Raw genomic sequence first — 17,723 nt, 5'->3', positions numbered from 1 at the left:
CACTCCGATGCCCTTCACCAGAAAGACCGATTGGGGGGCGACTCCTTTTGGGGGATGCGTCCAGGGGTGACTCTGCAGCCCTTGTCCCCCAGTGCCCCTCCCTCCCCGACAGGGCAAAAGATGAAGAGGGGACTCCCTAATCTGGGGGTCCCCCATACAGAAGCTGAGCAGCCCCCCTTCTCCCCAAAGCAGGCCAAGACAGGATCCCAGGAGGGAAAGTGAGGCAGCAGGCAGAGGAGAAAGAAAAAAAGCCCCCAGCCCCACCCCTGGCAGGAAGAGTCAAGGGAGGGAGGGGCTTCTGCTCCGAAGGACCTCCCCCCCTTATTTCCTGGCCCTTCTAGGAATGCAGCTCAATGCCTTTTAACCCTTGGCGTGCCGAGCGCAGCCGGCTCTGCCCTCTCTTGTCTCCGCGTTATCTCGATCTTAAGCAGGAAGACCCAAACTCAAAGATGCTGAATTTGGGGCGGCGGGGGGGGGGAACCCCTTGCCCTTCCGAGCTGCTCTGCGCCTCGGCTAGAAAAAACGAGGAGCAGGAAACCCCATCCTAGAATTAACAGCTATTGAAAAAAGGATCTGGTCCTCTTTCTGGCCAAAGGGAGAGAATAGTTCACAGCGCCGGCGGGGGGGGGGGAGACACCTCTCTGGGGGTCTCACCTGGTTCCCCCTGGACGGGAGGGAGAGAGAGAGAAAGCGGGTGCCCTTGGTTCGCAAAGGGTTAAAGGGAACGGAGCTACAAGGGAGGGGTCCTCAGAGCAGAAGCCCCCCCCCTTGTCTTCTCTGCCAAGGATGCGCAACTCGGTGAGCCTCTTCTGATTCCTGCCATGGGGTGCTTTGGGGGAGAAGGGGGGTCCCAGGACTGCAAGGGAGGATGCTGGGGGGGCAGGTTCAACTTATGCGTGGGGGCCCTCCAGGTCGAGGAGCAGAAGGTGTTAAGCATAATGATTTAATTTGCTGAAATGGAAATGTTGACTTACTTTAAATTAGCTTTTCTCTGGCCCAGTTGGGTCTCGCAGAATTGGCCAGGTAAAAATCTGGCCCTTAGAACAAGGAATAATAATAATAATAATAATAATTTATTATTTGTACCCCGCCCATCTGGCTGGGTTTCCCCAGCCACTCTGGGCGGCTTCCATAGAAACCAAAAATGCACTAAAATATCACAGATTAAAAACTTCCCTGAACAGGGCTGCCTTAAGATGTCTTCTGAATGTCAGGTAGTTATTTATCGCTTTGACATCCAATGGGAGGGCGTTCCACAGGGCAGGCGCCACTACCGAGAAGGCCCTCTGCCTGGTTCCCTGTAGCTTTGCTTCTCGCAATGAGGGAACCGCCAGAAGGCCCTCGGCGCTGGACCTCAGCATCCAGGCAGAACGATGGGGATGGAGACGCTCCTTCAGGTATACTGGGCCGAGGCCGTTTAGGGCTTTAAAGGTCAACACCAGCACTTTGAATTGTGCTCGGAAACGTACTGGGAGCCAATGTAGGTCTTTCAAGACCGGTGTTATGTGGTCTCGGCGGCCGCCCCCAGTCACCAGTCTAGCTGCCGCATTCTGGATTAGTTGTAGTTTCCGAGTCACCTTCAAAGGTAGCCCCACGTAGAGCGCATTGCAGTAGTCCAAGCGGGAGATAACCAGAGCATGCACCACTCTGGCGAGACAGTCCGTAGGCCATCTGCGTACCAGATGGAGCTGGTAAACAGCTGCCCTGGACACAGATTTGACCTGCGCCTCCATGGACAGCTGTGAGTCCAAAATGACTCCCAGGCTGCGCACCTGGTCCTTCAGGGGCACAGTTACCCTATTCAGGACCAGGGAGTCCTCCACACCAGCCCGCCCCCTGTCCCCCAAAAACAGTACTTCTGTCTTGTCAGGATTCAACCTCAATCCATTAGCCGCCATCCATCCTCCAACCGCCTCCAGGCACTCACACAGGACCTTCACCGCCTTCACTGGTTCTGATTTGAAAGAGAGGTAGAGCTGGGTATCATCTGCATATTGATGGACACCCAGTCCAAACCCCCTGATGATCTCTCCCAGCAGCTGCATATAGATATTAAAAAGCATGGGGGAGAGGACGGAACCCTGAGGCACCCCACAAGTGAGGGCCCAGGGGTCTGAACACTCATCCCCCACCACCACTTTCTGAACACGGCCCAGGAGGAAGGAGCGAAACCACTGCATAACAGTGCCCCCAGCTCCCAGCCCCTCTAGACGGTCCAGAAGGATGTTATGGTCGATTGTATCAAAGGCCGCTGAGAGATCCAGCAGAACTAGGAAACAACTCTCACTTTTGTCCCCACCCCACACATCTGTCTGCAGCACTTTGGAGCTTCCTGGTCTGCCCCGCAGAGGACCTTAAGGTCCATGAATAACCATAGTTTAGAGGGCCCTAAGGAAGGGCCAGGGCCTTCTCAGTGGTGGCTCCAACCTGGTAGAATGCTCTGTCCCTGCAGAATTGAACTTCCTTCCGCAGGGCCTGTAAGACGGAGCTATTCCGTCTGGCCTTCAATTTGAATTTAGCCTGATCTTTTATTTCCTTTTCTTCCCTCCCCCTCCCCTTTTTATGAAGATTACCCGCTCTGGGATCCAACAGCTAATTCTCCCCTGGTCTCCTTGCTGGCCCAAATAGGACTAATTCAGCCAGCTAGCCCTGGTGATCATCTAATGTTTATTGGATGGATTTCCACCCTGAATTGATTTTTGAATTCTGAATTTATTGTTGTTCACGTTTGATACTGTACATTATGCTGTTTTTTATTGCATCAATTAAGTGTTTTAAATTTGTTGTTAGCCACCCTGAGCCCGGTTTTCTGAACCGGGAAGGGCGGGGTATAAATAAAAAATTATTATGCTGCAAAATGAAACCAAAGCAGGGAGGAAACTGGCAGTGCAGCCCTGATTCCTAGCAAGTCTTATCCACACATGCTCAGGTAACCTCTTTCTTCTAGTGCAGGCACGTCCCAACAGGTAGATCGTGATCTATCGGTAGATCACTGGAGGTCTGTGATGGATCACTGGCTTCCCACAAAGAACCTCAACAAATTTGCCCCAACAAAAAAGGGGGTAAATCACTGCCAGTTTTGAACTTTGTGTAGATCGCAGTCCCTTGGGAGCTGGCCATCCCTGTTTAGCAGTTCATCAGTTTTCTCACCGAATTATGGATTTGCTTTGTAGGACTTGCTGGCACCTCTAAATCAGACAGACAGACAGAACGTGGCAAAAGATTCCTTCTGATTCCTTCTGATCTCTTGGAGGCTTCCTGAGGGCACAGATGGATGAGCAAGACTCAGCTGGTCCTGAAGCGGGAAGAGACCATGATATGCAAACTGGGAGAAGTGGGGGATTCTGGGAAAACTCCATGCAAAGGATCCTGGGAGAGGAGGACACCCTCCACTCAGATGTGCAGAGCCAGCCGCTCAAGCAGTTCTACCAGGAGGCCAAAGGACCCCGAGAGGTTTGCAGCCGACTCTACTGCCTGGCCCATCAATGGCTGAAGCCAGAAAGGCACACAAAAGCTGAGATGCTGGACCTGGTGATCTTGGAGCAGTTCCTGGCTGTCCTTCCACCCGAGATAGAGAGCTGGGTGAGGGAATGTGAAGCAGAGACCAGTTCTCAGGCAGTGGCCCTGGCCGAAGGTTTCCTCCTGAGTCAGGCAGAGGAGAGGAAGCAGGTGAGAGAGACTTTCCTCTGGAAACTCCCAAGGGCTCTGAACAAGAGATAGAGTATCCCCAAACACTCTACTAAGGGGCTCCAAACAGGAGGGAGAAGATCCCAAAATGCTCTACAAAGGGCCCCTTTTTTTGGAATGCATCCAAGGAATGAGATCTGATACCTGTCAAGTTTTTGCTTCTGTCATTCTTTTTCTGATCCTTCTCCCCGTTCCCTGTTTTGAATCCTGGTTGCTCTTTCAGATAAAGAATCTGTTAGCAGAAATGGGCCTGGATTCCTGTGAGGCAGAGAGGACTCCGTTGGACACCAGAGAGAAGCCACCGGGTAAGGAGGCAGTTATTTCTCTCTTTGGTCACATTCTGTTGATGTTCAAAATAATCCATGGGTTATTTTCATCTTTTGGGGGGAGTCACAGGGGGTCAAGAGCCCAGAGGAAATATTTTTACACAAAGAAAATATGAAATATTTACAGACATCCACATGCACCACTCACGTAAGACTTTTTTTAATGTCCATCTTTAGTTGGAGATGCACTCCTGAACCTCAGAGAGAAGCAGGCATTCATAGCTTCCCACTTCCCTTTGTCTCTGGCAGGTGACAGGATGATGTCGGCAAGACCTCATATGTCTTTTCATGGTGCCGAAGAGGAAGCAGCGGCTATGGAAGCAGATCAGGTAGGGGGCAGGAGACTTGTGGGGAGAGAGGTTGAGGGGTGGGGCTGGCAAGAGTGACTCCTTCCACCTCCTGCTTTCTGTCAAAGGTGCCCTGAAAAAAGGTGGCAAATGACGTTATGTGCTCAGAATAAGGCCTAAACCACTGAGCCTCTTGGGTTTGCCGATCAGAAGGTTGGCAGTTCGAATCCCCGCGATGGGGTGAGCTCCCGTTGCTCAGTCCCTGCTCCTGCCAACCTAGCAGTTCGAAAGCACGTCAAAGTGCAAGTAGATAAATAGGTACCGCTCCGGCGGGAAGATAAAGAGCGTTTCCGTGCGCTGTTCTGGATCGCCAGAAGCGGCTTATTCATGCTGGCCACATGACCCGGAAGCTGTGCGCCGGCTCCCTTGGCCAGTAAAGCGAGATGAGCGCCGCAACCCCAGAGTCGGCCATGACTGGACATAACGGTCAGGGGTCCCTTTACCTTCCCTTAGAACAGCGGTTCTCAACCTGGGGGTCCCCAGATGTTGTTGGACTACAACTCCCATCATCCCTGAGCTCTGGCCTTGCTAGCTAGGGGTGATGGGAGTTGTAGTTCAACAACATCTGGGGACCCACAGGTTGAGAAAGGCTGCTCTAACAGAAAGTAAAATAACTTGGTTTAACTGTATACAATTGGAGGAATGGACAAAGAAATTGGTAAGGGAAAATAAGGAATGTCGAGAATATACAAAATTCAAAAAGGTGATTATAAAAAAAGGAAAGATGAAGAAAAATATAAAAGGGGAAACCAGTGAAATTTACAAAATAGTGGTAGAATCGGAAGATCAGCAAGATCAACTAAAAGGGGTGTGCGAAAAGGAGTTAACAGGTCAGATAAATAGTCAGAGCTTGGGGAAAACATGGGAGAAACATCCTCTGAAAAGGATATCTGTAAGAAAATAACTATACTGTAAGGTAGTATGGAGGTGGTAGTAACAGCAGTAAGACTAAATCAAATAGACAACAAACATTTGGTGTTATGTTGGAGGGGATGTCAGGAAACTGGGACATATATTCAGATGTGGTGGGGCTGTAAATTTGTACATAATGTTTAGCAAAGGGTGTTGAAGGAGATAAGAGAAATGGCAGGGTTAAGGCTGAATGAAAGTCCAGAAATACCATTGCTATAAATCTACGATAAGGTTAAATAAATCTACTATAAGGTTAAATGTATGCAAGCTATGAAGGACTTAATCACAAATTTGTTGCAAGAATTATCATAGCTAGGAAATGGAAAGAAACAAGGTGGATTTCAAATAGATGAATGGTATAAAGAAGTGTGGGATATAGCAATTAATGGTAAATTAATGTTTGCTGTCAAAGTAAGAAGGGGAATGTGGAAGATAATTTATTTTGAATTCAGAACCAGTGAAGGCAGTGAAGGTCCTGTGTGAGTGCCTGGAGGCGGTTAGAGGTTGGATGGCGGCTAACAGATTGAGGTTGAATCCTGACAAGACAGAAGTACTGTTTTTGGGGGACAGGAGGCGGGCAGGTGTGGAGGATTCCCTGGTCCTGAACGGGGTAACTGTGCCCCTGAAGGACCAGGTGCGCAGCCTGGGAGTCATTCTGGACTCACAGCTGTCCATGGAGGCACAGGTCAAATCTGTGTCCAGGGCAGATGTTTACCAGCTCCATCTGGTACGTAGGCTGAGACCCTACCTGCCTGCGGACTGTCTCGCCAGAGTGGTGCATGCTCTGGTTATCTCCCGCTTGGACTACTGCCATGCGTTCTCTGTGGGGCTACCTTAGAAGGTGACCCGGAAACTACAACAAATCCAGAATGCGGCAGCTAGACTGGTGACTTGGAGTGGCCGCCGAGACCTACATTGGCTCCCAGTATGTTTCCGGGCACAATTCAAAGTGTTGGTGCTGACCTTTAGAGCCCTAAACGGCCTCGGTCCAGTATATCTGAAGGAGCGTCTCCACCCCCATTCTTCTGCCCGGACACTGAGGTCCAGCTCCGAGGGCCTTCTGGCAGTTCCCTGACTATGAGAAGCCAAGTTACAGGAAACCAGGCAGAGGGCCTTCTCGGTGGTGGCGCCTGCCCTGTGGAACGCCTTCCCACCAGATGTCAAAGAGAAAAATAACTACCAAACTTTTAGGAGACATCTGAAGGCAGCCCTGTTCATGGAAGCTTTTAATGTTTAATAGGTTATTGTATTTTAGTGTTCTGTTGGAAGCCGCCCAGGGTGGCTGGGGAAACCCAGCCAGATGCGCAGGGTATAAATATTATTATTATTATTATTATTATTACTACTTTGTTAAAAAATCACTATAAATAAAAAATCACAATAAAATGCACAACAATTCCCTCTTTCTTTTAGGGTCCGGTGTGCTTTGATGATGTCACCGTTTGTTTCACGGACGAGGAGTGGGCGTTGCTGGATCCTGACCAGAGAGCTCTGCATAAGGAGGTCATGGAGGGGAATCGTGGGATCCTGGACTCCCTTGGTAAGGCTCCCTGCTGGGTCATAATATCTGTTTTGAAATTCCAAGCGTATCTCTATCTGATTAAACACCAATATTTTGATGGAGCTCAACAGGACAACCTACAGCACCTGGAATTCTCACACCCCCATGGAGAGCTATTGTCTGTTTCATCTGCGAATATTGTTCCTCCAGTTACGGCTTTTTCAACCACGATCAGCCTTGTCTGAACTCACCGTGCCGTTTTAAATGTAGGATCTAGAGTGGTTGGGGAGACTGAGGTAGCTTCTGTCAGGTGTGTTTTTTTGTTTTTTTTTTTTGCTTCTGTCCATTTTCAAAAGAGATGACTGACCTTGGAGATGGACTGGATTCCATGAATGGGCCAAACAAAATCCATCCCAGAAAAGGGACAGGCTTTTTGAATCTCAGATTCCCATAAGTATGTAAGTTAATACCAGTCAACAAAGGCAGTGAACTCTGCAGTAAGATCTCACATCTAACTCTCTTCAGCTCATTCTCTTTTTTTTTTAAATAATTTTTTATTAAAGGTTTTTATAACAACAACAAACATATAACAAATACATAAACAGACAAAAACAAAAACAAAACAAAAAACATGTACCATTTCATATCTTAATTTCTTATACCTTTCTTCCCCGACTTCCTCATGCCTCCCTTTTCTGTATTCCAAATTCTTATCAATTACTCAGCAAATCTTCCCTTATTTTAATTTGAATTTAATCTAATCTTCCTTATTCTCCTTGTCTTAACCATTGCTAATAGTAACCATTTACTTTCCAGTCCAACATCATTCTAACTTTCATTAATTTTGTAATATTTCTTTACATAATCCTTAAACTTTTTCCATTCTTCTTGCGCTGCTTCTCTTCCCTGGTTTCGGATTCTGCTCGTCATTTAGAATCATAGAATCATAGAATCATAGAATCATAGAGTTGGAAGAGACCACAAGGGCCATCGAGTCCAACCCCCTGCCAAGCAGGAAACACCATCAGAGCACTCCTGACATATGGTTGTCAAGCCTCTGCTTAAAGACCTCCAAAGAAGGAGACTCCACCACACTCCTTGGCAGCAAATTCCACTGTCGAACAGCTCTTACTGTCAGGAAGTTCTTCCTAATGTTTAGGTGGAATCTTCTTTCTTGTAGTTTGGATCCATTGCTCCGTGTCCGCTTCTCTGGAGCAGCAGAAAACAACCTTTCTCCCTCCTCTATGTGACATCCTTTTATATATTTGAACATGGCTATCATATCACCCCTTAACCTCCTCTTCTCCAGGCTAAACATGCCCAGCTCCCTTAGCCGTTCCTCATAAGGCATCGTTTCCAGGCCTTTGACCATTTTGGTTGCCCTCCTCTGGACACGTTCCAGTTTGTCAATGTCCTTCTTGAACTGTGGTGCCCAGAACTGGACACAGTACTCCAGGTGAGGTCTGACCAGAGCAGAATACAGTGGCACTATTACTTCCCTTGATCTAGATGCTATACTCCTATTGATGCAGCCCAGAATTGCATTGGCTTTTTTAGCTGCCGCGTCACACTGTTGGCTCATGTCAAGTTTGTGGTCAACCAAGACTCCTAGATCCTTTTCACATGTACTGCTCTCAAGCCAGGTGTCACCCATCTTGTATTTGTGCCTCTCATTTTTTTTGCCCAAGTGCAATACTTTACATTTCTCCCTGTTAAAATTCATCTTGTTTGTTTTGGCCCAGTTCTCTAATCTGTCAAGGTCATTTTGAAGTGTGATCCTGTCCTCTGGGGTATTAGCCACCCCTCCCAGTTTGGTGTCATCTGCAAATTTGATCAGGATGCCCTTGAGTCCATCATCCAAGTCGTTGATAAAGATGTTGAATAAGACCGGGCCCAAGACAGAACCCTGTGGCACCCCACTAGTCACTCTTCTCCAGGATGAAGAGGAACCATTGATGAGCACCCTTTGGGTTCGGTCAGTCAGCCAGTTACAAATCCACTGAGTGGTAGCATAGTCAAGACCACATTTTACCAGCTTCTTTACAAGAATATCATGGGGCACCTTGTCAAATGCCTTGCTGAAATCAAGGTAGGCTACATCCACTGCGTTCCCTTCATCTACCAGGCTTGTAATTCTGTCGAAAAACGAGATCAGGTTAGTCTGACATGACTTATTTTTCAGAAATCCATGCTGACTATTGGTGATCACAGCATTCCTTTCTAGGTGCTCACAGACTGTTTGCTTAATGATTTGCTCCAGAATCTTCCCTGGTATTGATGTCAGACTGACTGGGCGGTAATTATTTGGGTCCTCTCTTTTCCCCTTTTTGAAAATAGGGACAACATTTGCCCTCCTCCAGTCTGCCGGGACTTCGCCTGTTCTCCAGGAATTCTCAAAGATGACTGCCAGTGGTTCTGAAATCACATCTGCCAGTTCTTTTAATACTCTTGGATGCAGTTCATCTGGCCCTGGAGACTTGAATACATCTAGACTAGCCAAGTATTCTTGTACTATCTCCTTAGTTATTCTGGGCTGTGTTTCCTCTGCTGAATCATTTGCTCCAAATTCTTCAGGTCGGGCATTGTTTTCTTTATCGGAGAAGACTGAGGCAAAGAAGGCATTGAGGAGTTCAGCCCTTTCTGTGTCCCCTGTTTGCATTTCACCATCTTCTCCTCTGAGTGACCCCACTGTTTCTTTGTTCTTCCTTTTGCTACGAACATACCCATAAAAGCCTTTTTTGTTGCTTTTAACCTCTCTAGCAAGCCTGAGTTCATTCTGTGCTTTAGCTTTTCTGACTTTGTGTCTACATGTGCTGGCTATTTGTTTGAATTCCTCTTTGGTGGTTTCCCCCCTTTTCCAATTTTTGTACACATCCTTTTTTAATCTTAACTCAGTTAAAAGTTCTTTAGATAGCCACCCTGGCTTCTTTAGGCACCTTCCATGTTTCCGTCTCATTGGTATTGCCTGAAGTTGTGCTTTTACTATCTCCCTCTTAACAAACTCCCAGCCATCATGAACTCCCTTTCCTTTTAGTATTACTGTCCATGGGATCTCACCAAGCACTTCCCTAAGTTTTATGAAGTCGGCTTTCTTAAAGTCGAGAAATTGAGTCCTAGTATGCTTGGCTGCTCCTTTCCGCTGTATAGTAAACTTCAGAAGAGCATGATCACTCGCGCCTAATGATCCTTCCACTTCTACCCCACTAACCAGGTCATCAACATTGGTTAGGACCAGATCTAAAATGGCTGTTCCTCTTGTTGCTTCTCCCACTTTCTGGACAATGAAGTTGTCTGCAAGGCCAGTGAGGAATCTGTTTGACCTTATGCTCTTGGCTGAGTTTGACATCCAACAAATATCCGGGTAATTGAAGTCCCCCATTACTACTATCTCCTTTCCTTTTGCATGCTTGGCCATCTGTTCCAGGAAGGCATCATCTATGTCCTCCGTTTGGCTTGGGGATCTATAGTAAACTCCCACAATGAGGTCACTGTTATTCTTCTCTCCCTTAATTTTGACCCAAATGCTCTCACTTTGGCTTTGAGGTTCTAAATCTTGGATCTCTTCACAGGTATACACATCCCTGACATATAACGCCACTCCTCCTCCTTTCTTGTCTGGTCTGTTTCTCTGAAATAGATTGTATCCCTCCATTATTACATTCCAATCGTGGGACTTATCCCACCAGGTTTCAGTGATTCCTATTATGTCATATTTAGTTTGCTGTACCAAGAGCTCAAGCTCATCTTGTTTATTTCCCATACTTTGCGCATTAGTGTACAGACATTGAAGTCCATTAATCATTCCCCCGTGTCTCTTATTTAAGGATTTTTTCCTCCCACCACTAGGTCTGCGTGCTGTTTGCTCCATTCGGTCTATGACATTTGGATGATCATCTTCATCAATTGATAGACTCCTACCTTCAGGAGCACTGTCTCCCTCCCCCACATTAGTCAGTTTAAAGCCCTCCTGATGAGGTTTCTGAGATTTTTTGCAAAAACATTCCTCCCAACCGTTGTGAGGTGCAGCCCATCGCTTGCCAGAAGTCCATCTTCAAGAAACTGCATTCCGTGATCTAAGAATCCAAACCGTTCCTGTTTACACCATTTGCGAAGCCAGTTGTTCACTTCCACTATTTTTCCCTCTCTCCCTGGGCCACGTCGTTCAACTGGGAGGACAGATGAGATGACAATTTGTGCATTTAATTGCTTCAATTTCCTGCCCAGAGCCTCGTAATCTCTTTTGATCTTCTGGAGGCTATTGCTTGCAGTGTCATTGGTTCCCACATGAACCAAGAGGAAGGGGTATTTGTCAGTGGGTTTTATGATTCCTTGCAGTCGTTCAGTTACATCTTGGATCTTAGCCCCGGGGAGACAGCACACTTCCCGAGACATCTTGTCAGGCCCACAGATCACTGCTTCTGTTCCCCTCAGTAGGGAATCCCCTATCACCACTACACGCCTCCTCTTAGGTCTGGTCGGGGTTCTTCCGTGAGCTGTCCGTTCCAAGGTCGCCTGCACATTCCCTGAGGACTGCCTTTGCTGCTCGTCTTCATATACTTGATCGACTGTAATGAGGGAGAGATCCTCAAATGGAGTCTGCTCTTCGTCTTCCATGCTAGGGGAAAGGACCTCAAAGCGATTGCGTATTTCTAAACAATCAGAGCGAACCCTGGGCCTCCTACTTCTTTGAGTCACGTTTCTCCATATATCTGGCTCCTGTGTTGGTGAACTAGCCTCCTTCTCAGGGGAGTCCCCTGTCTCCTCCTTGGTGGAGACGGTGTGCTCTGTTGCTTCCAAGAAGAGCTCCAGCTCTCTAATTCTTTGGAGCGTAGTTACACGTTCCTCCAGTTGCTGGACTTTGTCTTTTAAGAGGGCAATCAACATGCAATTGCTGCAGGTAAAGCTGCCTGCAACCTTTGGCAAGATGGCGAACATTGCGCAGGAATCACAGGCGACTGCAGCTGTTCCCTCACCCTCCATCTTGAGAACGTGTCGTTGAGGGTGACTACAGCGGTCCTCCATCATAAAAAGCGTGAAGACAGGACAAATAAATCCCCCCAAATAAACCTATATCTCCCCCAACAAACGTTTGAGACTAGCTCCCCTAAATCTAAAAGATGGATTAAACTGCGCGCGCCGCTAGGCGCGCGCCGCTGCCCTACAAGCTCTGACAAGCTCCTCCCACAGCTAATCCCCTACCTCAACAGAAGCCCTGCCCCCTCTGACCTTTGCACAGAGAAAGCAGCTAATCAGCCACAAGAAACTCACACAAGAAAACCCTTTTTGTTCCTTCTTCAGCTGCTGCCCTACAAGCTCTGACAAGCTCCTCCCACAGCTAATCCCCTACCTCAACAGAAGCCCTGCCCCCTCTGACCTTTGCACAGAGAAAGCAGCTAATCAGCCACAAGAAACTCACACAAGAAAACCCTTTTTGTTCCTTCTTCAGCTGCTGCCCTACAAGCTCTGACAAGCTCCTCCCACAGCTAATCCCCTACCTCAACAGAAGCCCTGCCCCCTCTGACCTTTGCACAGAGAAAGCAGCTAATCAGCCACAAGAAACTCACACAAGAAAACCCTTTTTGTTCCTTCTTCAGCTGCTGCCCTACAAGCTCTGACAAGCTCCTCCCACAGCTAATCCCCTACCTCAACAGAAGCCCTGCCCCCTCTGACCTTTGCACAGAGAAAGCAGCTAATCAGCCACAAGAAACTCACACAAGAAAACCCTTTTTGTTCCTTCTTCAGCTGCTGCCCTACAAGCTCTGACAAGCTCCTCCCACAGCTAATCCCCTACCTCAACAGAAGCCCTGCCCCCTCTGACCTTTGCACAGAGAAAGCAGCTAATCAGCCACAAGAAACTCACACAAGAAAACCCTTTTTGTTCCTTCTTCAGCTGCTGCCCTACAAGCTCTGACAAGCTCCTCCCACAGCTAATCCCCTACCTCAACAGAAGCCCTGCCCCCTCTGACCTTTGCACAGAGAAAGCAGCTAATCAGCCACAAGAAACTCACACAAGAAAACCCTTTTTGTTCCTTCTTCAGCTGCTGCCCTACAAGCTCTGCCAAACCCATGTAGTCTATCACCTTCGTCTGCCATTCTTCCAGTGTAGGTAATTCTTGCGTCTTCCAGTACTTCGCAATAAGTATTCTAGCTGCTGTTGTGGCGTACAAAAAGAAAGTTATATCCATCTTTAACACCCCCTGTCCGACAATACCCAAGAGAAAGGCCTCTGGTTTCTTAGGGAAAGTATATTTAAATACCTTTTTAAGTTCATTATAGATCATTTCCCAGAATGCCTCTTCAGCTCATTCTCTTTCACAAGCATTCATTAGCATTGTTCTAGAATTACAGAAGGGACGCGGGTGACGCTGTGGGTTAAACCACAGAGCCTAGGACTTGCTGATCAGAAGGTTGGCGGTTCGAATCCCCGTGGCGTTTCCGTGCGCTGCTCTGGTTCGCCAGAAGCAGCTTAGTCCTGCTGGCCACATGACCCGGAAGCTGCACGACGGCTCCCTCGGCCAATAAAGCGAGATGAGCGCCGCAACCCCAGAGTCGGCCACGACTGGACCTAATGGTCAGGGGTCCCTTTACCTTTACCTAGAATTACAGACTCCATCTCTTCCTGAGGCTCTAATTAGCTTCTTTCCTTGTTTGTAGGTAATGATGAATTAGAAATGAAGAACGACGGAGATATCCACACAGAGGAGAAGCCTTATCGATATTTGGAGTGTGAAGAGAGCTCCAGTCAGAGCTCCGATTTCACTTCTCATCAAATAAATCCCACTGGGAAGAAACCCTATCAGTGCTTGGAGTGTGGAACGTGTTTCAGTCAGAGGGCCCATCTCACTTCACATCATCGAATTCACACAGGAGAGAAACCGTATCAATGCTTGGAATGCGGAAAGAGCTTCACTCGGAACGAAAGTCTCACTTGCCATCAGAGAAGTCATACAGGTGAGAAACCCTATAAATGTTTGGAGTGTGGAAAGAGCTTCACTCGGAAGGAAAGTCTCACTTCTCATAAGAGAATCCACAGTGGGGAAAAACCTTACCAGTGCTTGGAATGTGGAAAGAGCTTCCATGCAGGCACAAACTTCCGTCAACATCAGAGAATCCACTGTGGGGAAAAACCATTTCAGTGCCAAGTGTGTGGAAAGAGCTTCATTAGGAAAAAAGATCTCATTTCCCATCAAATAATTCATACAGGTGAGAAATCCTATCATTGCTTGGAGTGCGGAAAGAGCTTCACCTGGAAGAAAAGTTTCATTTCCCATCAAAGAATTCATACTGGGGAGAAACCACACAAGTGCTTGGATTGTGGAAAGAGCTACAGTAAGAGGGCTAATCTCATGACCCACCAGAGAATTCACAGTGGCGAGAAACTGCACCAATGCTTAGAGTGCGGAAGGAGCTTCACCTGGAAGGAGAATCTCACCTCTCATCAAATCATTCATACAGGGGAGAAACCCTTTAAGTGCTTGGAATGTGGGAAGAGCTTCAGTAAGAGAGTCAATTTAACGGCCCATCAAAAAACTCACAGCGGGGAGAAACCTCATCGATGCTTAGAATGTGGAAGGAGTTTTACCTGGAAGAAAAGTCTTACTTCTCATCAGAGAATTCATACAGGTGAGAAGCCCTATCAGTGCCTGGACTGTGGAAAGAGCTTCAGTCAGAGCGCCCATCTCTTGGTCCATCGGAGAATTCATTCAGGGAGGAAACCATATCAGTGCCTGGAATGTGGAAAGACCTTCAGTCAGAGCGCCCATCTCACTGCCCATCAAAGAACTCACCACAAGGCGAAGCCATAGCAACGGTTGTCTTTAGGAAACTTTAATTATCATGCAAGTGAGGCTTGCAACGGCGTTCTTGGTCTTCGGCCACCCAGCAAAGAAGTTGACCTGCCTCTCAAGACCGTTGTGCCTCAAGACATCCGATTGAGAAGCAATTCACGTACTTCCATCTCGAGAGCCACCATTTGCAAATTTGTGGTGCTCCTGACCACCACTGTCATCTTCAGCATAGCCAGGACGATGGTGGTGTCAGCTTCAAGCTCTTCCTGGAGTCTGCTGAACGCACACAGGACGCTTCCTAGGAAAGCCACAGGTTTCACGCTTTCCTCTGCGAGAAGGTTTAGTCAAGAATTCCGTTCCTGCCGTCCTCTGTCTAATAATTGACAGAGGACGGCAGCAATGGAACAGCATGGAAAGAGGTTTAGATGGAACAACACGGCATCAGACACCTTTTCCCACGCCATGTGGACAGAGCCCCAGATCTTGACCAGAGGGACATTTTTGTCAGGGGCTCGCATATATTCCTCAAGTAGGTGACCCTGTTCTCCTTCTGTCCCAGTGTTAACAGAGAGAGTCTGTCACAATGGACGAGGTGTTTATGAAACTGTGCTGGACACTTGCATGGTCTCTTGCCCAAGGCCTTGCCGCTCTCTTCACATAAGGCCTTGCTCACCACATACTGTGGGTTCTAACACTCCCAAGAAGTCTTCTCCTCCAGATTTTGAAACGTGCAACTTTTGTCTATATAACTTTAGCCTATGCGTATCCTGCCTACCGAACTATCACCTGCAGTCCATCCATCCCCAGCTATTACTGAATGTGAAGGTCTCTATTGTAACATTAGAATATGTTACAATATGCTTTGAAGGTTCTTTTATTATTATTATTATTAAAGATTTTCTTGATTTACAAAAGTGTTTGCAATGTCTCTCTCGCGTATTCCTCCCCCCATTTAACATTTTTACAAATCGGTTTCATTTGTTGAGACATTAGGAAGAAAAGGGGGAAAGAGGTGGGGGGGAGATGGGGTGGGGGTGGGGTGGCGATGTTTCTATTTTACTTACTATATGTAGGGTTTGGTCTCAGCGTTGCTTATGCAGGTTTTTTGCTGTTCACTTGTGTTTCTTTGGTGGTGAGAGAGGTTGGGGTGGGCCTAGGGTGGGGTTGTTCATTTGGGGTTGGCTGTGGTGGTCTTTGTTTTCATGTGTGAGTGGGGTGGGTGGGTGTTTTGGATCAGGTTAGCCACATTGATTTGTATGCCGTAGGTGGATATTTGTCATTGTCTTGTTGGGCTGTGTGTGTGATAAAGGGGAGCCATATCGGGGTGAAAGCGTCTTCTTCTGTTTGTCCCTGTGTCAGTTTCAGTTTATTGGTTAATTTTTCTAGTAGGGCTGTTTCCCATACTATTTGGTACCATTGGTCCATGCTTACTCCTGACAGGTCTCTCCAGTGTCTGGCTATGATGCTTCTGGCTGCCGAAAGTAGGTGGGTTATGAGTTCTTTGTGGTGTAAGTGGGCATTATTGTCTTGGAAGATGTTTAGTAAGGCCAGTTCTGGGGTGATTTCTAATACTTGCTTGGTTATTTTACTTATTTCTCACACGGCTTTTGTCCAGAATAGTTGGATTTTGGGGCACTCCCACCACTCTCTGTCTCTTGACATCAAGCAGGAACCTTGCTGTTCTCTTTTTGGTGCCTCCTTAAGCTGTATTTGTTCAAGCAAAACTCATTTTTTGTAATTTCTTAATTTTTTTTGATAATTTTATACATTTTAACATAACCATTTCAAACATTGAAATACAAGGTTCTTTTGAACCTTCGGACCCGCATTTTCCATGTTTAAGGTTATATTTGCTGCATCTTTTACCATTATCCATCTGTTATATAACGATAAGTATCCTACGATTTTAACTCTTTAACTGGAGTATGTGGAGATGGCGAAACTGACGGGGAAGATCCAAAACAAGGAAGATCAAGTATTTGAGTAAATTTGTAATTTATTTAAAGGACCACTGTAAACAAGCAAGACCTTGCACACACAGAGATGTATCTCAACACTGCTAATTTTAACATCTTGGCTGTTTTTATTTTAATTTTGCTGTGGAATTTATTTTTAATTTACAATTTTAACATTTCTAGTAAACCACTGAGATGTTTTCTTACCATCGAGCGGCATGTAAATATTATTATTAAATCCCTCCCATGCATTTTTGTGGAGCCTTTTTATGCATGAAACACTTGCGATAGGGACTCCTTCCCAGCCAAAATGGGGGGGGGGGAATAAGGAGCTCTTGCATAGAAGCATGGAATTGAGAGTTGCAGGAGACCCCAAGAGCCATCTCATCCAACGTCTGCAATTCAAGAACCTCAACTTAAAGCATCCATGACTGATGATGATGATGATGATGATAATAATTTATTATTTATACCCCCCCAACCATCTGGCTGGGTTTCCCAGCCACTCTGGGTGGCTTCAACCGAACATTAAAAACAACACAGCGTCAGACATTAAAAACTTCCCTAAACAGGGCCGCCTTCAGTTGTCTTTTTTAAAAAAAGTTTTTTATTTATACAACAAGAAAAACACACACACACAAATACCAAATTACACACAAATTACAAAAATAACCATAGGCACCTAATTTTCTTAGCAAACAATAAAACATCTATTGGTCTTAACACTAAAGACCCAACCTCCCATCTATTCCATATTTCAAATTCATATTACGTTTTGCCAGTATACGCTTTTATCATAATTAAACTTATTCTCAATAAATCTAATTTCTTATATCTACATGCAAGTATTACTGAAGTTCCTCAAATGCTGCAACAGAATTTAAACTACTATATTTATTTTTCAGATAATCTTTGAAAACCTCCCATTTTGAAACAAATTCCTGTTTTGATTTATTCTTTATTTTTTCTGATAAACCATCTAATTCGGCATATTCTGTCAGCTTTTGGATCCAATCTTGTATAGAGGGGATTTCATTACTCTTCCATTTTGCTGCGTTCAAAACTCTTGCTGCCATCGTCGCATATAAAAAGATACCCTTCCTCTTTTGTGGAATATCCAAATCTGTTATTCCCAGGAGGTAGGCCTCTGGTTTTTTATTGAAAGAGATATTTAGCATTTTTTGCAGTTCTACATGGATACTCTCCCA

At 46.3% G+C, this 17,723-nt stretch overlaps 1 protein-coding gene across 3 annotated transcripts; it reads left to right on the top strand.

Moving 5' to 3' along the window:
• Positions 1–15,474, top strand: LOC310756717 (uncharacterized protein). Of its 3 annotated transcripts, none has more exons than XR_014544966.1 (8): positions 1–798; positions 3,174–3,669; positions 3,911–3,992; positions 4,263–4,342; positions 6,686–6,812; positions 13,428–13,976; positions 14,397–14,924; positions 15,279–15,474. XR_014544966.1 is itself a non-coding variant. In XM_083601335.1 (6 exons), the coding sequence occupies exons 2-6, from the start codon at positions 3,271–3,273 to the stop codon at positions 14,576–14,578; spliced, it is 1,839 nt and encodes a 612-aa protein (XP_083457461.1). In that variant the 5' UTR covers positions 4–1,053; positions 2,288–3,270; the 3' UTR covers positions 14,579–15,474. The 3 variants fall into 3 exon arrangements, 1 of the variants encoding a protein (XP_083457461.1); XR_014544967.1 differs by having other exon boundaries at positions 1–1,053; positions 2,288–3,669; XM_083601335.1 differs by having other exon boundaries at positions 4–1,053; positions 2,288–3,669; positions 13,428–15,474.
• Positions 15,475–17,723: the final 2,249 nt, after the last annotated feature.

Source organism: Podarcis filfolensis, assembly GCF_964270895.1.
Source record: "Podarcis filfolensis genome assembly, chromosome: 2".
Taxonomy (NCBI): domain Eukaryota; kingdom Metazoa; phylum Chordata; class Lepidosauria; order Squamata; family Lacertidae; genus Podarcis; species Podarcis filfolensis.
The sequence above is the reverse complement of the archived record's forward strand: the minus strand, read 5'-3'. Positions and strand labels throughout refer to the sequence as shown.

Excerpts from the sequence above, each read along its gene's own strand:
- LOC310756717 (XM_083601335.1), top strand. The coding sequence starts at position 3,271 with ATGGATGAGCAAGACTCAGCTGGTCCTGAAGCGGGAAGAGACCATGAT. Across the intron at positions 3,670-3,910 it reads AGGCAGAGGAGAGGAAGCAG|ATAAAGAATCTGTTAGCAGA; the intron begins GTGAGAGAGACT and ends TTGCTCTTTCAG. Across the intron at positions 4,343-6,685 it reads CGGCTATGGAAGCAGATCAG|GGTCCGGTGTGCTTTGATGA; the intron begins GTAGGGGGCAGG and ends TCTTTCTTTTAG.